This window comes from Echinops telfairi, unplaced genomic scaffold (genome assembly GCF_000313985.2).
Source record: "Echinops telfairi isolate 266 unplaced genomic scaffold, ASM31398v2 ScPeMD7_3509;HRSCAF=4178, whole genome shotgun sequence".
NCBI lineage: Eukaryota > Metazoa > Chordata > Mammalia > Afrosoricida > Tenrecidae > Echinops > Echinops telfairi.
In genome coordinates this window covers 9,904,818-9,928,200 of record NW_022107407.1, presented here as the reverse complement: position 1 = coordinate 9,928,200, position 23,383 = coordinate 9,904,818, and the positions used below count along the sequence as shown (strand labels likewise).

Here is a 23,383-nt window from a genome sequence, read left to right as displayed (position 1 = left end):
CTTTGATGCCTGACCCTGATACCATCCACACCTCATGATCACACAGGCTGATGTGCTTCTTCCATGTGGGATTTATGCGCTAGATGGCTGCTTGTTTATCTTCACGCCTTTAAGACACCAGATGCTATATCTTTTGATGGCCGAGTGCTTATATTTTTAATATGAAATTTAGGATAAGTCAATCTATAGAGAAATTAGCTGGATTAATATATTTTGGGGCTTTTGAGTGGTTATGGAAGGGGAAGGTGGAAGCTGATAATAATGAGTGCAAGAATGAAGAAAATGTTCTAAAATTTATTGTGTTAATAATTTCACAATTTTTTCCAATAGTGTAATTGAGAATTCACATAACATACACTTCCATAATTCAATTGTATTTAAAAAGAGTTATTTATATGTATCACCACAATCAGTTCTATAACATTCTCTCCACTCCCGTATTCATTGTTTATTCCTCATTACCTTCCATCCACCCCACTCCTATATACCAGATAAGCCATCACGGCTAGCTATTATTATCTCTATATAGCTGTCTCTCCTGTGTTTCATAAACTGGGAAACATACAAACAAAACATAAAGAAAAAAATAAAAGACTGAGTATAATAAAATGAGCCAGAGGGGAAAAAAACCTCTGTTGAGAAAAAAAAAAAAGCAAGAAACACTTAAAACTAAAACAGATCCAAAATGGATCAAGAGGGTGATAAAATGACAAGGTATCACATTATAACCAAGTTCCAACTGCACAGTCAAGTTTACAATAGTCTCTGTCTTATAGCAAGGTTATTCGCTTCCCTAAACTGCGGTCAGTGAAGAGGTACAAGAGGCTTTATCCATGTGGGTACCCTGCAGAAGGATTTTAGGCTTCCACTGTCATCTATAGCCTTCTGATAATTCACAATTTAAACTCTGAAACTCTTCCCTCCTTTGTATTTGGATATTGTTGTTTATCATCCCTGTATCACACAGGCTGGTATGCTTCTTATTTGTGGACTTAGTTGACACTTAAACCTAAATGTCTGCTTGCTTGAATATAATAAGCCTTTAAGACCTTAGACTTGATTGTTTTAATAGCCAACATCATCTGCTTTCTTCACCACACTTTTCTGTAGCACCCATATTTCCAGTCATCTCTTCATGAGGGTGAGCATTGAGCAAGGTCATGTCATAAGAACTAAGAGTTCTTGGATTGGGTTTTTTCCCCTAAGATCATTTTATTGGGGGCTCTTGCAGCTCTAGCAACAATCCATACACCAATTGTATCAAGCATATTTGTATATATGCTGCCATCATTATTTTCTAAACCTTTTCTTTCTATTTGAGCCCTTGGTATTAGCTCCTCTTTTTACCTTCCCTCACCCCTCCTACACTCGTGACCCCTTGATAAATTATAAATTATTATTTTCATATCTTACACAGACCACTGTCTCTCTTCCCTCTTCCTCTCCCCACCTTCTCCCTACTCTCTTGGTATCACTACTTCCATTTCTGTTAAGTTTTTTTACTGGTTATGTCTGGTCCAAGCTTCCCCCACAGAACTCTCCACCATCTTCATGCTGATAGTCGATAACAGAGGGAACTGTCTGCTGGTGTTTTTACTCTTTCACTTTAAGAAACTGGAGTCTACTTATCTTTATGTTGAGATTCTTGCTCTCAGGACATGCAGGATATCTTCCTTAGCCTATTTTGAATATGTTTAAAGAATTGAATTATATAGTATGTGAAATATACAAGGAGGTACCTCCCACCCCCAAAGGGAAAAGGCTTTGCTGGGCAGAACTTTTGTAGTACGCGTTTTTCCTGATAGGTGAGCATCTAGCAACTTGTTCCGAGTTAATGCACCCAGTGCTGTCGCCTGGGAAGGTTTTCTCTGGCCACAGTGATTTTTTTTCATAAGAGCAGTTTCACTCGAACTTCATTTTTTTGTAATGTTCAATTTAAGAGAAAAGCGTGTGGCTGTGAAATTCTGTTTCCTGTTCAGGAAAAATGTCTCAGAAATGGTTGTGATGTTGAACATACCTTACAAGGACAGCACTATGGGAAAATGCAAGTGTACAAGTAGTTTTCTTATTTCAAAAATGGTGAAGTGTTGATTGATGAAAACCTCATTCTGGATGTCTGTCAACTTCCTGAATGGACAAAAATGTTGACAAAATTCGTGCACTTGTGCTCAAAGACCCATGAAAGACAATTGAAGATATAGGGAAGTTATCTGGACTCTCCTGGAGCTCTGTGCAGCGAATTTTAGTGGAAGATTTGGGAATGAGAAAGGTTGCTGTGAAATTTGTGCCTCTGGTTCTGACTGACCAGGAGAAAGAGCATTGAGGGGAAACATGCTATGCTTTGAAAGATCAGCTCCGAAGCAACCTAGGCTTTGTGTCCAAGGTCATTACTGATGACAAGACATGGAGCTACTTTTATGACCCCAAAGCAAAAATCAGTCAAGCCAGTGGAAGACACCATTGTCAAGCTTGTCAAGAGACATCAAAGCTTAAGATTATACTCTATTTTTTTTTAATGTGAGAGGGATAGTGCATATGGAGTTTGTCTCACCAGGTCAGACTGGTAATCAAGCTTCCTGTTTAGGGGTTCTGAAAAGATTGCATAACTGTGTGACAAAAAAGGCCTACTTTGTGGCCAGTTTTGTCACCACGACAATGCACTTGCTCACGCAGCCATCTCAGTATGCAAGTTTTTAGCAAAAAACAGGGTGACTCTCTTGCTTCACACACCTTACTCACCTGACCTTGGTCCATTCGACTTCTTTTTGTTTTTACAAATAAAGAGGAACATGGAAGGACAGTGATTTGATGACGTAGAAGATGTGAAGAAAAAATCCAAGGGAGGTGCTGTCAGCCATCTAAATGAATGAGTTTGAAAAATGTTTCCAAGAATGGGATTGCAGATTTGAAAAGTTTGTTAAGTGTAATGGAGTGTACTTTGAAAGTGATAAGGTTGTTTTATAAAAAAAATAGATACATATGTTATTAAGAGACTTTAAAAGAGGGTACTAACCGGGCTCCAGCATAGGAACAGTTGTGAAGGTGGCGCCGAATCCTGCAGTGTTTCCTTCTGTTGTGTATTGAGTTGCTATGTGTGAGAGCTGACCTTATGGTACATATCAACAACAGCAGCACCAACATTTTATCATTGTTAGATGAAATCATATTAAGTACTGGATTAGATATCATGGCTGTTTACCATCTCTGAAAAAATTACCACACTCTATAGTCATATTTTCAATGCTTGATTTATAAATATCTTGCTAATCAATATGGTTTGACTCCATTATTAATATTATCAAGGCACAATATATGGTTATGATGAGGTTCATCGCCAATATTATTATTGTTGGTAGGTGCTTTCCAGTTGATTCTGACCCATAACAACCTTATGTATGAAATAGAAAAGAACACTGCCCAGTTGTGCACCAACCTCACAACTGTTCTTATGCTTGAGTCTTGTTGCAGCGATTATGTCAATCCATCTCATTGAGGGCCTTCCCCTTTTTCGCTGCTCCTCTGCTTTACTAAGCGTGATGTACTTCTTCAGGGACTGGTCTCTCCTGAGAACATGTTCAAAGTATTTGAGAAGAAGTCTTGCCATCCTAGCCTTTAAGGAGCATTCTGGCTGTACTGCTTCTAAGAAAGAACTGTTTGTTCTCTTGGCAGGCCATTGTATTTTCAGTATTCTTTGATAACACCATCATTCAAATGCATCAATTATTCTTCAGGTTTCCTTATTCAATATCTAATTTTCACATGCATATGAGACAGTTGAAGAAACCATGGTTTTGTAAGGCACACCTTAGTACTTATAGTAGCATCCTTGCTTTTCAACACTTTAAAAATGTCTTTTGCAGCACATTTTCCCAATGCAGTGTGTCATTTGATCTCTTGACTGTGGTTTCCATCACTAATTCTAACTTATTTTTTTAAATAGTTTTTTGGGGCATATATTTCACATTTCATATAATTTAATTGTTCAACCCCTCTGACTTATTTTATTTAAATCTGATTAGCTAGCCATTTATTTTACTTTTAACAGGACCGAAGATAAATAATCCTGAGTGGTAGGGAAATATCAGCTCTGCTATTTTCCTATTGTTTATTTATACTTTCATTTTCAGTATTAACGTTAATGGATTGTCCTTTATATGTTTGAAAGTACTCCCCCCTCCCAGGAATAATTAAGTTAAAATCAAGTTAACCAGCAGAAACTCCACTAACAATATAGCCTCAGATCACTATGCATACTGTATGACTATCACGGGGAGGCCAGTGGTAGTGTCCATCTATAATAGCAAATACCCAAAGTCTTCCATGTGGGAGACCTGGGTTAGTTTCCCAGCCAATGTAGCTCATGTACAGCCATTATTTGTCTGTTAGTGGAGTCTTGTCATTTTCTGTAATGCTGAACAGGTTTCAATCCAACTTCCAGACTGAAACTGACTAGGAAGAAAGGCCGGTGATCTACTTCTGAAAACCACCCAAAGAAAACTCTGTGGATCACCATTGTGTGTGGGGCTGCCACGAGTTGAGGGCTGACTATTGCCTTTGCAGCAGCTAACAATTTTTATATGTATGCACACAAATACATTTTAAGCTTTAGAAATGTTTGGATTTTCATTAAAACCTCTAGGAGTGTGCAAGATATACTTTGGAGACCACTATTTCAAGAGTCATAAACTGGTTGTATTAGAGCTATGTGTAGCTTTGTGTCCTAGGATTTTTAATCAGCAACTCCTTCTCTGTTTATCGTACTGCCTTTAGGAATCTCTGTAGAAGTTCTCACAAAGATTGTAGGAAGCCTTCTCATCAATGGTTTTGTAGCCTCACTAGGCACACAACTTCTATCAAACCACAAAAAGAGAAGAGAAATTCAGGACCTCGTATCTAGAGAATACATAGAAATCCTTGAATACAATGCATTTGATTGGTGCTCAGTACTGGTTAACTTAGCTCAATCTTTTTTCTTTATTGCCATGTTGCAAAATATAGTATCATAAGAAAGGATTCCAGCTTCATATTAATTTCAGATTAGGCATATAGCAATATGCAAGTAAATAAAACTACAGTTCAGGAAGTTTATCAAATATATTTGACTTTCAAAGTAAGAATACTATTCATATGAATTCAAACGTGGCAGGCATTAACATATGTCAGGGTATTTCTGATTCCTTTGAAAAACAAATGCTCATCCATTTTATGAGGCAGTCCAATTCCATCAGAAACTGGTACATTCCTTCTTTCATATATTTCACACAATTGCCATTTCTTAGAAAGAACAATGATTTGTTCTTTATTGTATTTAAAAAAAATCTCATTCAGAAAGTCTGATATCACCAAGTCTAGTTGCCCTAAGCACAAGCGGAGTAGATAAAGTAATTATCTTTTTCCAAATAGGCAATTTTCCTGACAACTGTCAACTTGATGGTTGTATCCTAACAAGCCAAGAGGAAGTAGACATGATTAAGCAAAACTGGGCTCTTCCAGACCATAAATGGAAATTGTTGCTCCCAGCTACAAAGGTTAGTGTGATACAGAAACCATTAGAAGATGTGTAGGCTGGCCCTTCGTCAGTTCTCTTTCACTCCAGAAAGCTTTTAAAGGATCATGACACAATACAAAATGCTTTTAAGAAGAATGAGCTTTCAAGAATCATACTCTGTGTGTTCAAACATTCAAAAAAAAAGTTCCACTATCTTGTCATTATACAATAATTTTCTGCTTTTGAGTGTCTAATAATCAACCTTGTTTACATATATAAAACATACACTTTTAGAGGGAATTGAATAGCATGAATAAAGCTATAATGTGTGAAGCATGTTCTGAGATGCTACAGAAATGTCTTTTAATAAGTAGGATGGGGTGGTCATTTGCAGGTTGTGAAGGTGTTTTACTTATCTGTTTATCTAATTAATTAATTACTGAACACTATAGATATCATCGGAATCTGAGTATTCATGCCAGACTTAGTTATCATTTTCCTATTAGGAAATATTATTTACATAGTAGCTTTTACTTCTAAAGTCCTTTAATATAAACTCAATCTGATAGGTCATGCTGTGTACAGAATAATTCAAGGTATTGGGTATGTAGGCATTGTGTATGTAAGTCTATTTGGAACATGAATACCATGTTATAACTAAGAACTGCCACTCTCTCTGCTTTTCTTACAGTTACTACCAAACCAGAATAATCTGTTTGACAGTCTAACCTTGGAGCTCCAAGATGTCATCACCCATGCCAGGCTGACAATTGTCCCTGATGGAGGAGTGAGCCGTCTTCGGCTTAAGGGCTTTCCTAGCTCCATCTGCCTTCTATGGCCAAGGGAAAAGCCCACGTCGAGGTTTTCAGTTAAACCAGGTTTCAGAACAAACCTTTAAACACACAACAGTTGTGCTACTTGAATATTAATAGTTATTCAGTAATGGTCTTCATTTGATTTGGTTTGAACACCCAAATCTTAAGGTCTTTTGAGCAATGAATCTTTTAAGACCACTCTAATTCCTGGTTATTTAATAAAGTGATCACTCTCACAAATTGAGGTCTGTTTTTAAGATTACTATGAAGCACTTGGTAGTTTAAAAATTGTCTCTGGTAGATTATCTTTTAAGGAATTAACCTTTTTTTTAACAATCAAAATATTGACATTTTATAGCATCCATATTCTATATTTTGAGGCTATAGGTTTAACAAATAACATAGTCTATTGCCTTTAAAAGTTTGTTTAAGGCCAATAAAATAATTGTTTTAGGAACAATGTATTTATAGAATCACCCATTGTTCTAATTCACAACAACTAGCCTTTCTTTACCCAGAGTATCAATACCAGTTGCCTCAGAGAGGATTTGAACTCATGATAATTCCATGTCTGTTAGAGTAGAACTGTGTTCCACAGGATTTTCAATGATGGATTTTTTTAAAAAAAAGTAAACTGCCAGGACTTTCTTCTGATGCACGTCTGGAAAGATTGTATACTGCTGTTGGTACCACCCAGAGATCTTTTTACCAGGGATAGGGAATGCTTTAATGGTTACATGTTGGATTGAGATTGGCAAAGTCAGCAGTTTGAAACTAACAGCAACTCCACTGGAGAATGATAGGACTTTCTAGTCCTGTATACAGGTATAGCCTGGAAATTCAAAGGGGCAGTTCTACCCTGCCTTAGAGGGTTACTATCAGTTAGCATTGACTCGATGACTAGTAATTCCACTTTATCACAGGTTCAGCATGATCCCAGGCAAAGAAACATGTTACCAATTCTAAGTCAGGAATCCTAGATGTGTTCCTTTTATTTGAACTGGTCAAATATTCCCTATTGAACAGATAAAGAAACAGAAGCTAAGAAAGCTTGAGCCTCTTCTTGCCGGAGTCACGCACAGTTTGGTTCTAAAACATCCATTTACTGTATCTGATTCAGATACTTCCTTTACCTTTATCTGCCCCATCCCATCTATACCCCTCCCACAGATGGGTATAGCCCAAAGGGGGGACACCCCAAGTGGCTGCCTCTGCAGAGAAGGTCAAGGAGTTCTGTTGAAAAAAATGCTGTGGGAAGGGTTTGCTGGAGGGCAGAGGGAGGAATTGCCACCCCCCATCCATTCCCCATCTGTGTTAACCTTCTTCAAGTATCTCCTCCCGGCCCCTGCTGCCCCTCTTCTCCGTGGGCCAGGCTCAAGGCAGAGGTCATAATCGCCTGGAGGTCGCGTCAACACAAAGGGTCCATGCAGCGGTCAGGAGCATCCTCTTACAGGCAACTTCGCAGACGCCCAGGCGGTGGCAGCATCGCAGGCAGCTGACTGCGCCCTGAGGGCTCCCGAGCAGATTCCAGTCCAGCTGCATCCCACCTGCATGTGCCAGGGACCTGAGGGTATCGGTGACACAGTGATTGTTGCCTTCTCACTGCTGTCTCAGCCGGCTCTCCAGACTCACAGACCCGGGAGAAACAGAATCCCAGCCCCACCAACTGTGAGGCCCCCCACCAGCCGCAGGCTGCTCACCTAACAACAGGGCACAGGAGGCAGCAGGGGAAGGGCTGGGGCATCTAGGCCCAGGCTCTGGTGAAGCGCCACCCTGTTGTCCTCTTGCGTGCACCCGGTGCCATCATGGGCACCCACGGGACCTACATTCTGATAGACACCACCCCTGCCAAGACCATTTTGGTGTACCGCAACGGGGACCAGTATTATGTGGGCAAGAAGTTTGTCTTCAACCGGCGGCGGGTGGCGTCTTTCGAGGCCTTCTTGAACCAGCTGAACGAGGAGATCGAGGTGCCCTTCGGCGTGCGGCGCATCTACACACCCACTCATGGCCACCAGGTCCAGGATCTGGACACTTTGCAACAAGGGGCCAAGTACGTGGCCGCCGGTAGAGAGCGTTTCAAGAAGCTAGAGTAAGTGGCGAGCACGTGAGGGGTGACTATGTGGGCAATTTGTTCCTGCTGGGACTGGTTGCCCTATTGGGACTCCAAACAGTCGCTTCCCTGCCTTGAGTAGCCCCTTTAAGTGCTTTGGATAATTTTTTTTCATTGTATCCACTACGCCTTTTAAAGTCATGGGACACTTTTTATTTACTTTTGTAGCCTCTGTTTTAACCAGACTAACTCCGAGGTGTATGTGTAATGTAAAAGCGCTGAGCTACCTGGGTGGTGCTAATTTATGTTTCCTTGTGCCAGAGCTTCCACAGATGTGCTCTTCCACCTACTTCCTCTGGCCAAGAGCCCTACTCACGCTTCCACATCGATTTACTTAACATGGAATCATCGTGTGATTCTTTGGTGCACCTAGATGCTGTGGGTGGGTGGGCGGGGAGACATATTCTTGGGAAAAACAAAACAAACAAAACAAAACAAAACAAAATAAAAACCCCAAATAGAGAAAAGTCTCTGCTCTCTGGAGTTTACTATGGGGGTGGGGAGGGGGTGGGAAGGAAGGTGATCTACAATTCATATAACATAAATTAAAAAAAAACATTTTATTAGGGGCACATACAATTCATCACAATCCATATATACATCGATTATGTAAAGCACATTTGTACATTCATTGCTCTCATAATTCTCAAACCATTTGCTCTCCACCTAAGCCCCTGGCACAAGCTCCTCCTTTCTCTCCCTCCCTCCCAACTCCGCCCTCCCTCATGTACCCTTGATAATTTATAAATTATTATTTTGTCATATCTTACACTGTCCGACGTCTTCCATTACCCACTTTTCTGTTGTCCGTCCCCCAGGGAGGAAGTCATATGTAGATCCCTGTAATCGGTTCCCCCTTTGTACCCCACCCTCCCTTCACCCTCCCGGTATCGCCACTCTCACCACTGGTGCTGCAGGCATAATCCCTCCTGGATTCCCTGTGTTTCCAGTTCCTATCTGTACCAGTGTACATCCTCTGGTCTAGCCAGATTTGTAAGGTAGAATTGGGATCATGATGCGGGAGGGGCGGGGGCGGGGAGAGGAGGAAGCATTTAGGAACTAGAGGAAAGTTGTATGTAACATATACATTTTATAGAATATTAGAAAGGAATAAAGCAAAAAAGGGCTTGATCATCTGGTGTGACTTAAAAATAGGGTAGTCAGAAAAAGCCTCACTGAAAATTTGATGTTTGAAAGAACATTTAGAAAAAGGGTTAGCTGTGAAGATGAACAGTGAGAGAAACACATTGAAGGGCCACAATCAGATCTTTATGTATCTGACACAAGCCTGGCCGGACTGGGCATTGTGTGGTACCTGGACTATGTATTCTCTTATCAAAACACCGAAGTATTTAATTAGTCTCTGTCACAGTGTCTCTTGCTCTACACAGACAGACCCTGTCCCTGTTAATTCCATATGATGGGCACATAAAACAATACAGACCTACAGTAGAGACCTTGAAAATGCTGACTGATGAACAAATAAATCCTATTCTCCATTTCTGCTTAGATCAAGATAGTAGCTCAGAAGGAATGTCATTTGTCCTGGGAAAAACTACTCACATATAAATGCCAAAGCCACTGTGAAAATGGTAATGGAAATTGATTGGTCATATTCATGCTGTCAGTTATACTGAAGGATGTCCACTCAAAATGTCAATCTAATTCTTTTTTGTTAAGTCTGAGCCTGTTGTTGCAATCCTTTTGAATACCTGACAGCATATGTACTCATACAACACTTATGTTTATACATTTTCTTCCCAGGGGTGCCTCAGTTTATAATATTGTAGAATTTCTTAGTAAGTGCAATTAAATTGTCTTTGTAATCCAACAAGACAGATTAAGTGCAGTCAATCAGCAGATTGTATACATCTTTGTGTAGGGCAGTCTTTAGGATGTTGCAGGTGTTTCAAGGGCTTTAGTGCAAGGCATACAAATGACAAAGTGGTACAGAAGTGCAGATAAAATTTTGTGTAGATCTTCCTTTACAGACTGGAAAACCTGTTGAAGTCAAGTTGATTCTAATTTATACGAACCTTGTCTCATTCATAACTCAATGCCAATGAGTCAATTCTTATTTTTAGTGAACCTATAAGACAGGGTAAAACTACCCTTGTGGGTTCCTGAGACTGTAATTCTTTATAGAAGTAGAAAGCCTCATCTTTCTCCCAAGCAGCCTTGTAGGACAGATTAAAAACACCCCATAGGGTTCTCAAAGCTGTAATGTTCACCAAAGTTGACTGCCATATCTTTCTCCTACAGAGTGGCTAGTGAGTTTGAACCACAGACCTTTTGGTTATCCTGAAAGTGCTTAATTGATGTACCACCAGGACTGCTTTACAGAATGGAATGGGCATAAAGTGAGAATATTTTAATCTCTGAACTTCTATGATTCCTGAGTCTACAAAATTAAAAAAAAATCATTTTATTGGGGGCTCGTACAACTCATCGCAATCCATATATGCATCCATTGTGTCAAGCACATTTGTACATTTGTTGCCATCATCGTTCTCAAAACATTTTCTTTCTACTTGAGCCCTTGATATCAGCTCCTCATTTTCCCTCCTCCCTCCCCACTCCACCCTCCCTCGTGAATCCTTGGATTACACCAATTTTTATCTGCTTTTAAAATATATTACCTTTATATTCTTGCTAATCCCACCTAGTTTTATGGAGAAATGTGTCACATAGAGACAAGTATAGAAAATTATATACATAGTTTAAAAATAGCAATTTCTGTGTAAACTATTATCTGGATAATTGAAACAAAAACCATTGCCAATCTTTTAAATGCTTCTGCTTGTACAACCTATTCTTTGCTTATGTCATTGTTAGGTGCCGCTGAGTTCCCACCATAAAACAGACTGTGGACAACCGTCTTGTCCTGCACCATCCTCGCAACTGTTGTTATGTTTGGGCTCATTGTTGTAGGCATGGTGTCACTCCATCTCCTTGATAGTCTTCCTCTTTTTAGGCTGGCCTATGATGTCAAGCATAATGTCCTTTTCCTGGGACTGCTCTTTATATTGATAACTAGTCCAAAGTACACAAGTCCAATTCTGGCCATCCTTGCCTTTAAGGAGTATTCTGGCTGTGCGTCTTCAAATATAAGACTATTTCTTCTGACAGTCCATGGTACTGTCAATATTATTTTGCTAACACCATAATTTTGCTAACTCATTCATTCCTCTATGGTCTTCTTTATTCATTGTCCAAATCTCGTATGCATACAAGACAAAAATGCCATGCTCTGGGTTAGGTATACCTTCAAAGTAACATATTTGCCCTTCAACATTTTTGTTCCAGGTTTATTAGCACTTACTTCATGGGCCATACAATTCTATAATTCAATCATATCAAGAAAAGTTGTACAATTATCACCACGTTCAATTCTACAACTTAATCTTCCTTGTACATTGTTATTGATTTAATTTTTTTCTAATTGTGGCAAAATGTACACAACAAAACATCATCCAGTTTCACAACTTCTTCATGTATAATTCATTGGCATTGATTATGTTTTTCATGTCATTTATTATTATTGATATCCTTTCCTGAATTACTCCACCACAATTAACAGAAACCTAATGCCTCTCAAGTAACAATTCTGTCTCTTTCACCCACGGTAACCATTGGACAGGTGTTTTTAGGAGTTTTCTTGTTATAATGTTCACATATCATACACTTCCATGGCTAAATTGCTTTTAAAAAGAGTTGTATATACATCCTCACAATGACTTCTATGCTCCATCTCTACAGTTCTGTTTTCATTCTTTCTTTAAAAAAATCATTTTATTGGGGGCACATACAACTCTTATCACAATCCATTCATCCATCCATTTTGTCAAGTACATTTGTACATCTGTTGCCATCATCATTCTCAAAACATTTGCTTTCTGCTTGAGCCCTTGGTATCAGCTCCTCATTTTTCTCCTCCACCCCTGCTCCCACCTCCTTCATGAACCCTTGATAATTTATAAATTATTATTACGATGTCATAATTTACACTATCCAACGTCTCCCTTCACCCACTTTTCTGTTGGTTCATCCTCCCAGGGAGGAAGTCACATGTAGATCCTTGTAATTGGTTCCCCCTTTCCACCCCACCCTTCTTCCACCCTCCCAGTATCACCACTCTCACCACTGGTCCTGAAGGGATCATCTGTCCTGGATCCCTGTTTCCAGTTCCTCTCTCTACCAGTATACATCCTCTGGTCTAGCCAGATTTGTAAGGTAGAATTGGGATCATGATAGTTGGGATGGGGGAAGAAGCATTTAGGAACTAGAGGAAAGTTGTATGTTTCATCGTTGCTACACTGTAAGGGGATGTCCAGTTGCCTACAGATGGGTCTTGGGTCACCAATCTGTACTCCCCTCATTCACAATGATTTGCTTTTTTTGTTCTTTGATGCCTGCTACCTGCTACCTTCGACACTTCGTGGTCACACAGGCTGGTGTGCTTTATCTGTGTGGGCTTCGTTGCTTCTAAGTTAGATGGCCGCTTGTTTACTTTCAAGTCTTTAAGACCCTAGATGATATATCTTTTGCTGGCTGGATACCATCAGCTTTCGTTACCACATTTGCATATGCACCCTCTTTGTCTTCAATGATTGTGTTGGGAAGGTGAGCATAGTGAAATGCCAGTTTAATAGAACAAAGTATTCTTGCATTGAGGGAGTTCTTGAGTGGAGGCCCAATGTCCATCTGCTACCTTAATATGAAACCTACACATGCATGCACATACATGTGTTTCCCCATCCTCATAAACATATTTACATGTACATGCCTTTATTTAGACCTCTATAAATGCCCTTTGCCTCCTAGTTCTTTCCTCTATTTCCTTTGACTTTCCTCTTGTCTCACTATCATGCTACGCCTTCATTTGGGTTTCAGTAATTCCTCTTGGTTATATTACCCTTGATCAAACCCTACCAGGCCTCATGCACCCTCCTCACCACCAATTTTGGATCCCTTGTTCCCTTGTCCCGGGGTTGTAAACATCACTTCCTTTCCCCGCACTTCCCCCATCCCATATCCCCTGGGAATTGTCGGTCCTGTTGTTTTCTCCTCCAGATTGTTCATCCAGCCTATCTTATTTAGACAGCCTGTGGAGATAATAACATGCACAAAAGCAAGACAGAGCAAAATAAAGCAACAAAAGAAAACAAAACAACAACAAAACCAATGACACACAAAAGAGACCAAAAAAAAAAAGAAAGAAAAGCCATAGATAGTTCAAGGACTGTTTGTTGGCCTTTCGGACTGTTTTCCGGTCAAGTCTGATGGGGTGCCACACCCTGGCCCCAAAGTCCATTTTTGGTGTTCCCTGGGGACTTCGTTGCTCTGTTCCCCTTGCTGATCTACTGCATGCCCTAAGTGTTTTTTGTCTCAGTGTGGTGGGGTCAGATGGGGCGCAATTCCCACACTGTGTCTCCAGTGTTGTCCCCTGTAGGGCTATGGATCAGTGAGGCATGTAATGTCTCATAGTGGGGCCGGCCATATGGTTTTCTCTGTGGATTGGCTGCTCTTAGTGGGGATATTGTCCTCAAGGCTTGGTGGGTCAGGATGTGCTCCACTCTCTCTTCCTCCCCCTTCATTTGCTCCCATGTGCTCTGATGAGACATGTCCCTCTCCCTGAGCTGCAGCTTCTGAAATAAATTCTTCTGGGTGGAGGGGTGGGTCCACATAGTTAGGATTGGGGCCAGCTCCTCAGACTTCTCCACTGGTTCCCTACTCCATGCCAGCATGTTGCATTCATATCTTGGAGCACTGCGTTGAAGTCTGGTCCCTCTTTCCCTGTGGAGATATAAATAATACCCTCCCCTTGGGTGGGTTAGTGCCCTATTTCCTCTGTACCCATTTCTTCTTTTTTTAATTTCGCCCGCTCCTCCTTTTTAGTTGCTACCATATGTATCCCTGGATCTCATCTGGCCCCTGCCATACTACCTGAACCTCACCCCAGGAATGTTTGTATACAGTAGCTTTTTTCCTATGCCCCTTTTGCAATTTTTTTAAAGCTTACTTCAGTGGACTTATGTTGTACTTGTCCTTTTGTGCTTGGCTTACTTTGCTTAGCATAATTTCCTCCAGTTCTTCCCACGTGGCAATGTGTCTCATATGTTCATCACTGCCTTTTAGTGATGTGTAGTACTCCATTGTATGTAAGTACCAGTTTGTTAATCCATTCATCAGCTGATGGAAATTGGGGTTGTTTCCAACTCCTTGCAATTGTGAACTGGGCCGCGATGAACATTGGAGCACAGATGTCTGGCTGTGGTTTGTTTCTTGCGTCTTCTGGGTACATGTCCAGTAGTGGGATTGCTGGGTTGTATGGTAGCTTGATTTCCATTGTTTTAGATATTGCCAAATCGATTTCCATAATGGCTGTGTATACCTACAGGCCCACCAGCAGTGAGTGAGAGCTTCTATCTCCCCACAGCCCATCCAATACTTGTCGCTTTCTGATTTTTTGAGTCGTGCTATCTTTGAGGGTGTTGTAATCTCGTTTTAATTTGCATTTCTCTTATGTTTAACAATCGGGAACATTTTCTTTCTTTATTTTCTGTGTCAAGGGTCATTTATTACTCATAAGATTATCTAAGAATTCTAAAATCCATGAAGAATATAAACTTACAAACTCACAAATTTATACTGAAGAGCAATTGAAGTTAAAGCATTTCCCTCTAATGAGAGAATTAAAAACCGCACATCTGCCTTGTGCTTTACAAGGAAAATATACATCTTGTTGATGTAGAATGGTATTAACGTCTGATAGTTAAGATGACCCGCAAGGCTGCAGGGTGAACATGATCACACTTTGCCTTTGATATGCTTCTGGCTGATAATAAGAGCAGCTGACTGAAGAATTCTTCATATGGTTGATTGCGAACATTTTCTTATGTGTTTATTGGCCATTCGAATATCTGCCCCTGTGAAGCTTCTGTTCAGGTCCTAGTGTTTTTCTTTTTGGAAGCTAGCAGAATATTGTAGATTTAGTAATAAAGGCTTTGATGTGTCATTGCTAAAGATGTTTTCTCAGTCCATGGACTCTCTTATTACTCTTTTGGTGAATTCTTTCGATGTACACAGGTGTTTTATCTTCAGTATATCCTACTTGTCAACTTGTGCCTCCTCTGTGTTTGTGTTTTTCCCTATGTCTGATAGGTTATGTATTCTCTGTGCCAAATTTCTCATTGATGGCCCTAATAGTTTGAGGTTTTACCTGGAGGTTTGTGATCCACCTTGAGTTTATTCTTGTGCATGGAGTGAGAAAAGGGTCTTGCTTAAATTTTCTGCAGGTAGATATTCACCTTTTCAAGCACCACTTGTTGAAGAGGACATCTGCTTCCCATTGAATATTTTTTGGTCCCTTATCAAAGATCAGTTTCTGTATACTGGTGATTTTATTTCTGGGTCTTCAGTTCTTTTCCATTGGTCTGAAAATCTGTCATTAGACCAATACCATGTGGTTTTGACCATTGTGTCTGTATAATATGTGCTAAAGTCAGGTAAAGCGAGACCTCCCACTGTGTTCTTCTTCATCAGGAGTTCCCCACTAATTCTGGGCTTCTTCCCTCTCCATATGAAGTTGGTAATCAGTTTTTCCATTCATTTGAAGAAAGATGAGCACAATTGTATTGGGAATGCATTAAATTTATATAGTGCCTTGGGCAAACTGACATCTTTACTAAATTGAGTCTTCCAATCCACGAGTGTGGTGTATTCTTCCATTTGTTGAGGTCACTTTTGATTTCTTGTAATAGTGTTCTGTAGTTTTCCTCATATAGATCTTTTGTTCTTTTAGTCAGGTATATTCCTATGTATTTCAATTTGTGCTTGGCTATTGTGAAGGGTACCACCTTTTTGCTCTCCACTTCTGTTTCTTATCTGATGTGTATAGCAGTCCAATAGACTTCCGTTGCTGATCTTGTATCCTGCCTCTCTGCCATACTCCTCTATTGCTTCTAGAACTCCCCTTGTGGAGCTTTTGGGATTTTCCATATATAAAATCATATCATCTGCAAATAACATTAGTTTCACCTCTTCCTTCCCCAGGCAAATATCTTCCATGTCTTTTCTTTCCCTTATGCTGTTAGCTAAAACCTCCAGTACGGTGTTAAATAAGAGTGGGGACAAGGGGCATCCTTGTCTGTTCCCCCTTTTCTGTGGGATAGTGTGTGTCTTTTCTCCATTTATTACCACGTTGGCTATTGGTTTTTCATATGTAGCTTGTATTGTCTTGAGGAATTTTACTTCCATTCCTATCTTCTTGAGCGTCTTAAACAGGAATTGGTATTGGATGTTGTCAAAGGCTTTTTCCACATCTATCGATACTATCATTTGGTTCTTATAGTTTTTCATGTCAATGTGGCGAATGATACTAATGGTCTTTCATATGTTAAACCATCCCTGCATCCCTGGTATGAATCCCACTTGGTCATGGTGAATTATTTGTTTTAAACTTTTGTATTTTATTGGCTAGTATTTTGTTAAGAATTTTGCATTGTTGTTCATTGGGGATATTGGTCTGTAGTTCTCGATTCTTGTGGGATCCTTGGCTGATTTTGGTATCATAGTTATACTAGCTTCATAGAAGGAGTTCGGGATTTTGCTGTCTTTTTCTATGTTCTGGAAGAGGTTGTGTAGGATTGGTGTCAGTTCTTCCCTGAATGCTTGGCAGAATTCTCATGTGAAGCCATCTGGTCCAGGGGATTTTTTGTTGGTAATCTTTTAATAACCTTGTCTGTTTCTTCTATTGCTGTGAGTCTGTTGAGATTCTTGATGTCCATCTTGGATAATCTAGGGAGGGATTGTTTTTCCAAGAATTTGTCCATGTCTTCCAATGTAAAATCCTTCGTAGTACTGTGTAATTATCCTTTTGATTTTATTAGAGTCTGTTGTAATGTCCCCTCTTTCATCTCTCATCTTGCTATTGAAATTTGTTCCCTCCTTTCTTTGGTTAGGTTTGTCAGCGTTCTGTCAATTCTGTTTATCCTTTCAAAGAACCAACTTTTAGCAGCATTAATTTTTTTCATAGTTTTCTAATTTTCCCTCTCCTGAATCTCAGCCCTGATTTTTATAGTTTCTTTTCTTTTGTTATTAGTAGTATTGTCCTGCTGACTCTGCTCTGGTTGTTGTAAATTTTGTGCCAGCATATCAATCATGAGTCTCTCTTCCTTTCTCAGGTGTGCACATATTGTTATGAAACTTCCTCTGATAACTGCCTTTGCTGTGTCCCACAAGTTTTGGTACATCATGTGCTCATTCTCATTGGTTTCTAGAAATTTCCTAATTTCATCCCTGATCTGAGCCAATACGCACTACTTTTGCAGTAGAGAGTTATTCATCCTCCAATTGTTTGCTCTTGTTTTCTTTGTTTTCCTTTTGTTGATTGCCAGCCTTATGGCACAGTGGTCAGAGAGAGAGGTCTGTATGATCTCAATGTGCATAAATTTATGTAGATTCGCCTTATGACCCAGCATGTGGTCTATCTTCGAATATGTGTCATGTGGGCTTGAGAAGAATGAATTTTTTTTTGTATTTGGAAGACAAGCTCTAAATATCTATCAAGTCAAATTGTCTAATTGCAGTGTTTAGATCTCAAGCCTCCTTTTTGAGTTTCTTTTCCTGTGATCTATCTTTCTCAGCGAGCTGTGTATTGAAGTCACCCATCATAAGTGTTGAGGCTGTGGTTTTTTCTGTCTTCTGGAGTGCTTTGTTAACATATTCAGCAGGCCTCCTTTGGGGAATATATGTTTACAATGTTTAGTGCTTCTTTTCCTACCATTTCCTTGAGCATTATATAGTGTCCCTCCTTATCTCTTTTAATGGTTTGCAATTTGAGGTCAATTTTAGCTGAGATTAGGATTGCAACCCCTGCCTTTTTTGAATTGCTGTTTGGTTTGTATCCCTTTGTTCAGCCTTTGATTCTCAACCTATTTTTGTATGTAGTTTTGAGGTGTGTCTCCTCTAGTTAGCAGATTGATGGATTGTGTTTTCTAAGCCAGTCTGCTAGCCTCTTCCTTTTAATGCCTGAGTTCAGTCCATTGATATTCAGGGTTATTATCGCCATCTGTGGACTCTGTGATATCATCTTATACCTTTTGTGTTGGGTGTTTCCCTACCTCCCTTTCTTATCAGTGTGCTCTGCATGTGTTTGTGTGTGTGTATCAGTCTTGACTTCTTTCCACCCTTACTCCAATGATATCTTGGAGGCTGTTTGCTCTTTGGTCCTCTATGGGTAAGGCTGTTCTATGTAGCAGTCTCTTATTTATGCTTGGTGAGTTCTGTTCTTCTGCTCATACTGTGTTTGGAAGGATCTTTTGTAGGGCTGAGTTTTTTCTAAAGTGTTATTTGAGTTTTCCCTTGTCTGAGAAGAATCTTACTTTTCCATCTATCTTGATAGATAATTTGGCTTGGTAGTGTATTCTTGGGTTTGCATTATTTTCTTTCAATTTTTGGAATATATTACTCCACTGTCTCCTCTTCTTCATAGTGTCCGCTGATAGGTCTCAGCATAGTCTTATTTGGGAACCTTTATATGTGATTGCTTGTTTTTCCATAGCTGCTTTCATGATTTTCTCCTTTTCCTCAAAGTTGGATAGTTTAACTATTATGTGCCTTGGTGACTTCTTCTTGGCATTCAGTCTAGCTGGCTTTCTTTAAGTCTCCTTAATGGTTGCTCAGTTTTCATTCATTAAGCTGGGGAAGTTTTCCTCCAAGAATTCTCTCACTATTGTTGCAGATGACTTTTTTTGTGTGTCTTCCTTCCGTAATCCAATTAATCTGATGTTGTTCATATTCATAGCATTAGATATAACTCTTAGGTTTTCTTCAGCTTCTCTGAGGATCTTATTAGATTTTTTATCATGTTTGTTAAAAACTGCTTGGCTGTCCTCTAGGTCACTGGTATAGATGCCTGCTTCCGCCAGTCAATTTGCGCGGTCTGTGAGTCAGCTACTAGTTTTTGTTATCTTGTTCCAATGCTCTTGTATTTCTCTTTGGTGTATGGCCTTTATCTCTATAATTTCATCCTTTTCCTGTATTTCCCTTATATCCTCTATGACTCCAAGTAGCATTCTGAAAATTTCCTTCTTTGGCAGATCATCATTTTTCTCTTCCATGCATGTCATTAGGTTCAGGGCATCTTATGGCATTGCCTTTTGTTTCTCCTGTTTTTTCTTTGAGGTCGTTTGGGCTGATTGCTGGTTGCACTGCATTGTTTTGGAGGAGCCAGGTGCCATTTTCCTGGGAGTCGAAGAGCACTGGTTCTGTCTCGGAGACTCATATTAACACTTTTTCAAACTGCCTGCAGCTAATTTCACTATGGAATTGGCCTACCACTTTATCCTCCTGTGTCTTCCCTCTTTCCCTAGTCAACCAGTATTCTGTTATTTGGAGAGCAAGTTGGATGCTCCTCTCAGGGCATGCTGGTTGGTTTATTGTGGACTCATAAGGATGGTGCTGTACTGGGTGATCTCACAAGAAACTGTGATGCTGTGGCCATTGGAAGCTTGGAGTACTGAAGAGGGCGTGCAAGGGTGCCTGCTGCAAGGGGAGCATCATAGAAAGATGGTGGTTGCCCGCTTTGGTGTAGAGCACCATGAATGGTGGGTGGAATTGCCCTGGTCAGGTATATCACTGTGGAGGTTAGGCTGAGTTTCCTGTAGCAGCATGGAAAATGTTGGTGTGTTGGCTGAGCTGCCTTAGATTGTGTGAGGCACTAAGGCAGGTTGGAGGAAGTTCCCTCAGTCATGTGGGACCACAGAGGACAGATAGGAGCTTCCTCAGCCACACAGGCAGGAATTCCCTGGGAAGAAGTTGGGCAGAATATTCCCTGGTGCAGGGCCTGCAGGCTTTTCCCAGCCTCAGGCTATCCTGCCCAGGGTGTAGCTCTCCCAGCTGGGTTGAGGGCAGGCACAAATGCCCTAGGCTAAGGGGAGTGGTCTGGAGGTCAGCAGTAATGTGAGAGAAAATGGAAGAGATAAAGAGGGAAAACAAACAAAAACTAAGCTTGCTGATTGTGGGGGGATAGATAGAAGAGAGGGAAATAATGGGGCTGCAAGGGTTTAATCCCTGCCCTGAGTCTGTGGTAAGCTTTGGCTGTGTTGATATAAAGCCCCTGCTCCAGCTCCAAATGATCTTGGCTCCCGCCAAGACAGTGGCGGGCTTTAGGTCAAACCCTTGCCAGCTTCCACTTTGGTAAGCCAAAAGCCCCAGCCCCTCACAATAACCTTGTGGATCTGTGCCTACTTATCTTTATGATACTCCCCCTGTGATCCAGCAGTCTTAAATTTCCCTTTTAGTAACTCTCCTGGCCTGATTTCTGTGGAGTCCCTCTGGTATGTGTTATTCAGTCACCATCTTCCTGGAAGTTCGCCCTACAACATTTTAATTAATTAATTAATCATTTTATTGGGGGCTCTTATAGCTCTTACAACAATCCATCCAGCATTTTTGTACATATGTTACCATAATCATTTTCTAAACATTTCCTTTCCATTTGAGCCCTTGGTTTCAGCTCCTCTTTTTTTCCTCCCTCCCCTCATTCCCATCCTCTTGACCATTTAATAAATTATAAATTATTATATTTTTCATATCTTACACCAACCGATGTGTCCCTTCACCCATGTTTCTGTTATTCATACTCCTGTTGGGGGTGGGGTGGTTATGTGCCTATCATTGTGATCAGTTCCCTCTTCCTCCCTCATCTCCCCACCTTCCTAATACCGTTTCAACATTGTAAAGAGGTCTTTTGCAGCATATTTGCCCAAAGCAATGTGTTGTGTGATTGCTTGCCTACTGATTTACTGAGCATTGATTGTGGATCCAAGTGAAATAAATCCTTGACAACTTCAGTCTTTTCTGTGAGTACCATGAAGTTGTCTATTCGCCCAATTGTGAGGGTTTTGACCTTCTTTACATTAAGTTATAATTCATAATGAGGATTGCAGCCCATCATCTTCATCAGCAAGTGTTTAAGGTTTTGTTCACTTTCAGCAAGGAAGGTTGTGCCATCTCTATATCACAGGCTAAGCCTCTTTCCAATCCTGATGCTTTATTATCATTATACAAATTGAAAACATTGAGGTATGGTGAAAGGATCCACCCCAATGCACATATTTTCTGATTTTAAGCCAAATGGTATCTCCTCATTTTGTTCAAATGGCTCTCTTGGTTCATCTACAAGTTCCACATGAGTACAGTGACGTCTACTGGAATTAACATTCTTTCAAAGTTATTCACAGTTTCTTATGGTGTACACTGTCTGATGCCTTCATCTGGTCAATAAAACAAGTAAACATCTTTCTGTTAGTCTTTGCTTTTAGTCAAAACCCATCTTACCCAGCAGTGATGTCCCTTGTGCCACCTCCTCTTTTACAACCTTCTTGAATTTCTGACGGCTCTGTGTTGTTGTACTGCTGCAACTTTGGAATTATTTTCAGCAAAATTTTACTTTTTGGTGACATTAGTGATACTGCTTAGTTATGTCCACATTCTATGGGGTCACTTTTCTTTGGCATGGGCTCCAATATAGATCTCTTCCAGTTAGCCAAGTAGCTGTCTTCCAGATTTCTTGGTATTAAATGAATGAGTGCTTCTAGAATTTTATCAACTTTTTGAAATATTTCAAATGCTATTCCATCCATTTCTGGAGTATTTTTTTCCTGCACCCCTACCCATTGTTAAAATGTCTCTAAAATGAGTTGTGCAGTCACATTCAATTCTAGTGCTCCCTCCCCATTCAGGAGTCTTATGTTTTGCCACTGCCTTCAGTGCAGCTTGGACATTGTCTTTCAGTATCTTTGCTTCTTGATCAGACCCTACATCTTGAAATGGTTGAATATTTACCAGTATTTGGTACAGTAATGCTATGTACTCCTTCTACCTTCTTTTTATGCTTCCTGCATTATTTAATATTTTGCTCATACAATCCTTCAATTTTTTTGTTCAGTTCTTTCAGTTTGGGATCTGTTGAGTGTATTCCTTTTTGGTTTTCAATATATTTATTACTTATACCTTTGCATATTTCATTGTAATACTTTGTTTACTTGAGCTGCCTTTAGAATTTTCTATTCAGTTATTTCCCCCCCCCATCATTTCTTTAATTTGCTTTAGTTTCTTTATAGTCAAGAGCACGTTTCATTCTCTTCTGACATATACTTTAATCTTTTCTGACATTTTGCTTTTTTCATATATGATATTTTTGATGTCATCCCATAGCTTATCAGGTCTTCTATTATTAGTGTTAAATGTAGCAGACTGTTTTTGAGATGCTCTCAAAATTCTGGTGTTGGATACGCAAGGTCATACGTTGGCTCCTTATAATTTTCTTTAACCTGAACTTAGATACGAGTGTTTGATGGTCTGTTCCACAATTGGCCTCTGCCCTTGTTTTGACTGCTGATATTGAGCTGCTCCATTGTTTCTTTGGGAAATGTAGTTAATTTGATACCTGTGTATTCCATATCCCATGTGGTGGGATTTATGTTTACAGTCACTGTTCATTTTGTTGGGGAATAAAAGGGCATTTGTGATGAAAAGGTTATTTGATTCACAAAATTCTGTCATTCGATTTCCAGCATAGTTTCAATCACCAGGCCATATTTTACAACTATTCTTCTTTTCTCTTTATTTTCAACTTTTGCATTTTACTCACCAGTAATTATTAATACATCTTGGTTGAATTTTTTCTCTTCCAGACTGAAGAATTTGGTAGAATTCTTTATCAATAGCCTTAGTGGTTGGTGTAAAAATTTAAATAACAGTTATATTAACTAGACATTTTTTGTAGGCATAAAATAACAGAGTCAGCCTTGTATTTAAAGATAGATCTTGAAAAAAAGTTTTTGATGGTGAATGTAACACCATTCCTCTTGAATTTTTCATTTCCTGCATAGTAAATTGTAAAATTATCTGATTCAGAATGGATAATACCAGTCCAATTAAACTCACTAATAACTAGGA

General features: G+C 39.8%; 2 protein-coding genes across 2 annotated transcripts in view; both read left to right on the top strand.

Annotated features, from left to right (window-relative positions):
- Nucleotides 1–6,386, top strand: part of ALLC (allantoicase) — a 41,761-nt gene extending 35,375 nt beyond the window's left edge. Inside the window, exons 10-11 of the mRNA XM_004709814.1 lie at nt 5,404–5,528; nt 6,180–6,386. Coding sequence (XP_004709871.1) covers nt 5,404–5,528; nt 6,180–6,386 — 332 coding nt within the window. The remainder of the gene's footprint in view (nt 1–5,403; nt 5,529–6,179) is intronic.
- Nucleotides 6,387–8,108: 1,722 nt separating this feature from the next.
- DCDC2C (doublecortin domain containing 2C) overlaps nt 8,109–23,383 on the top strand; it is a 113,284-nt gene continuing 98,009 nt past the window's right edge. Inside the window, exon 1 of the mRNA XM_004709838.1 lies at nt 8,109–8,395. Coding sequence (XP_004709895.1) covers nt 8,109–8,395 — 287 coding nt within the window. The remainder of the gene's footprint in view (nt 8,396–23,383) is intronic.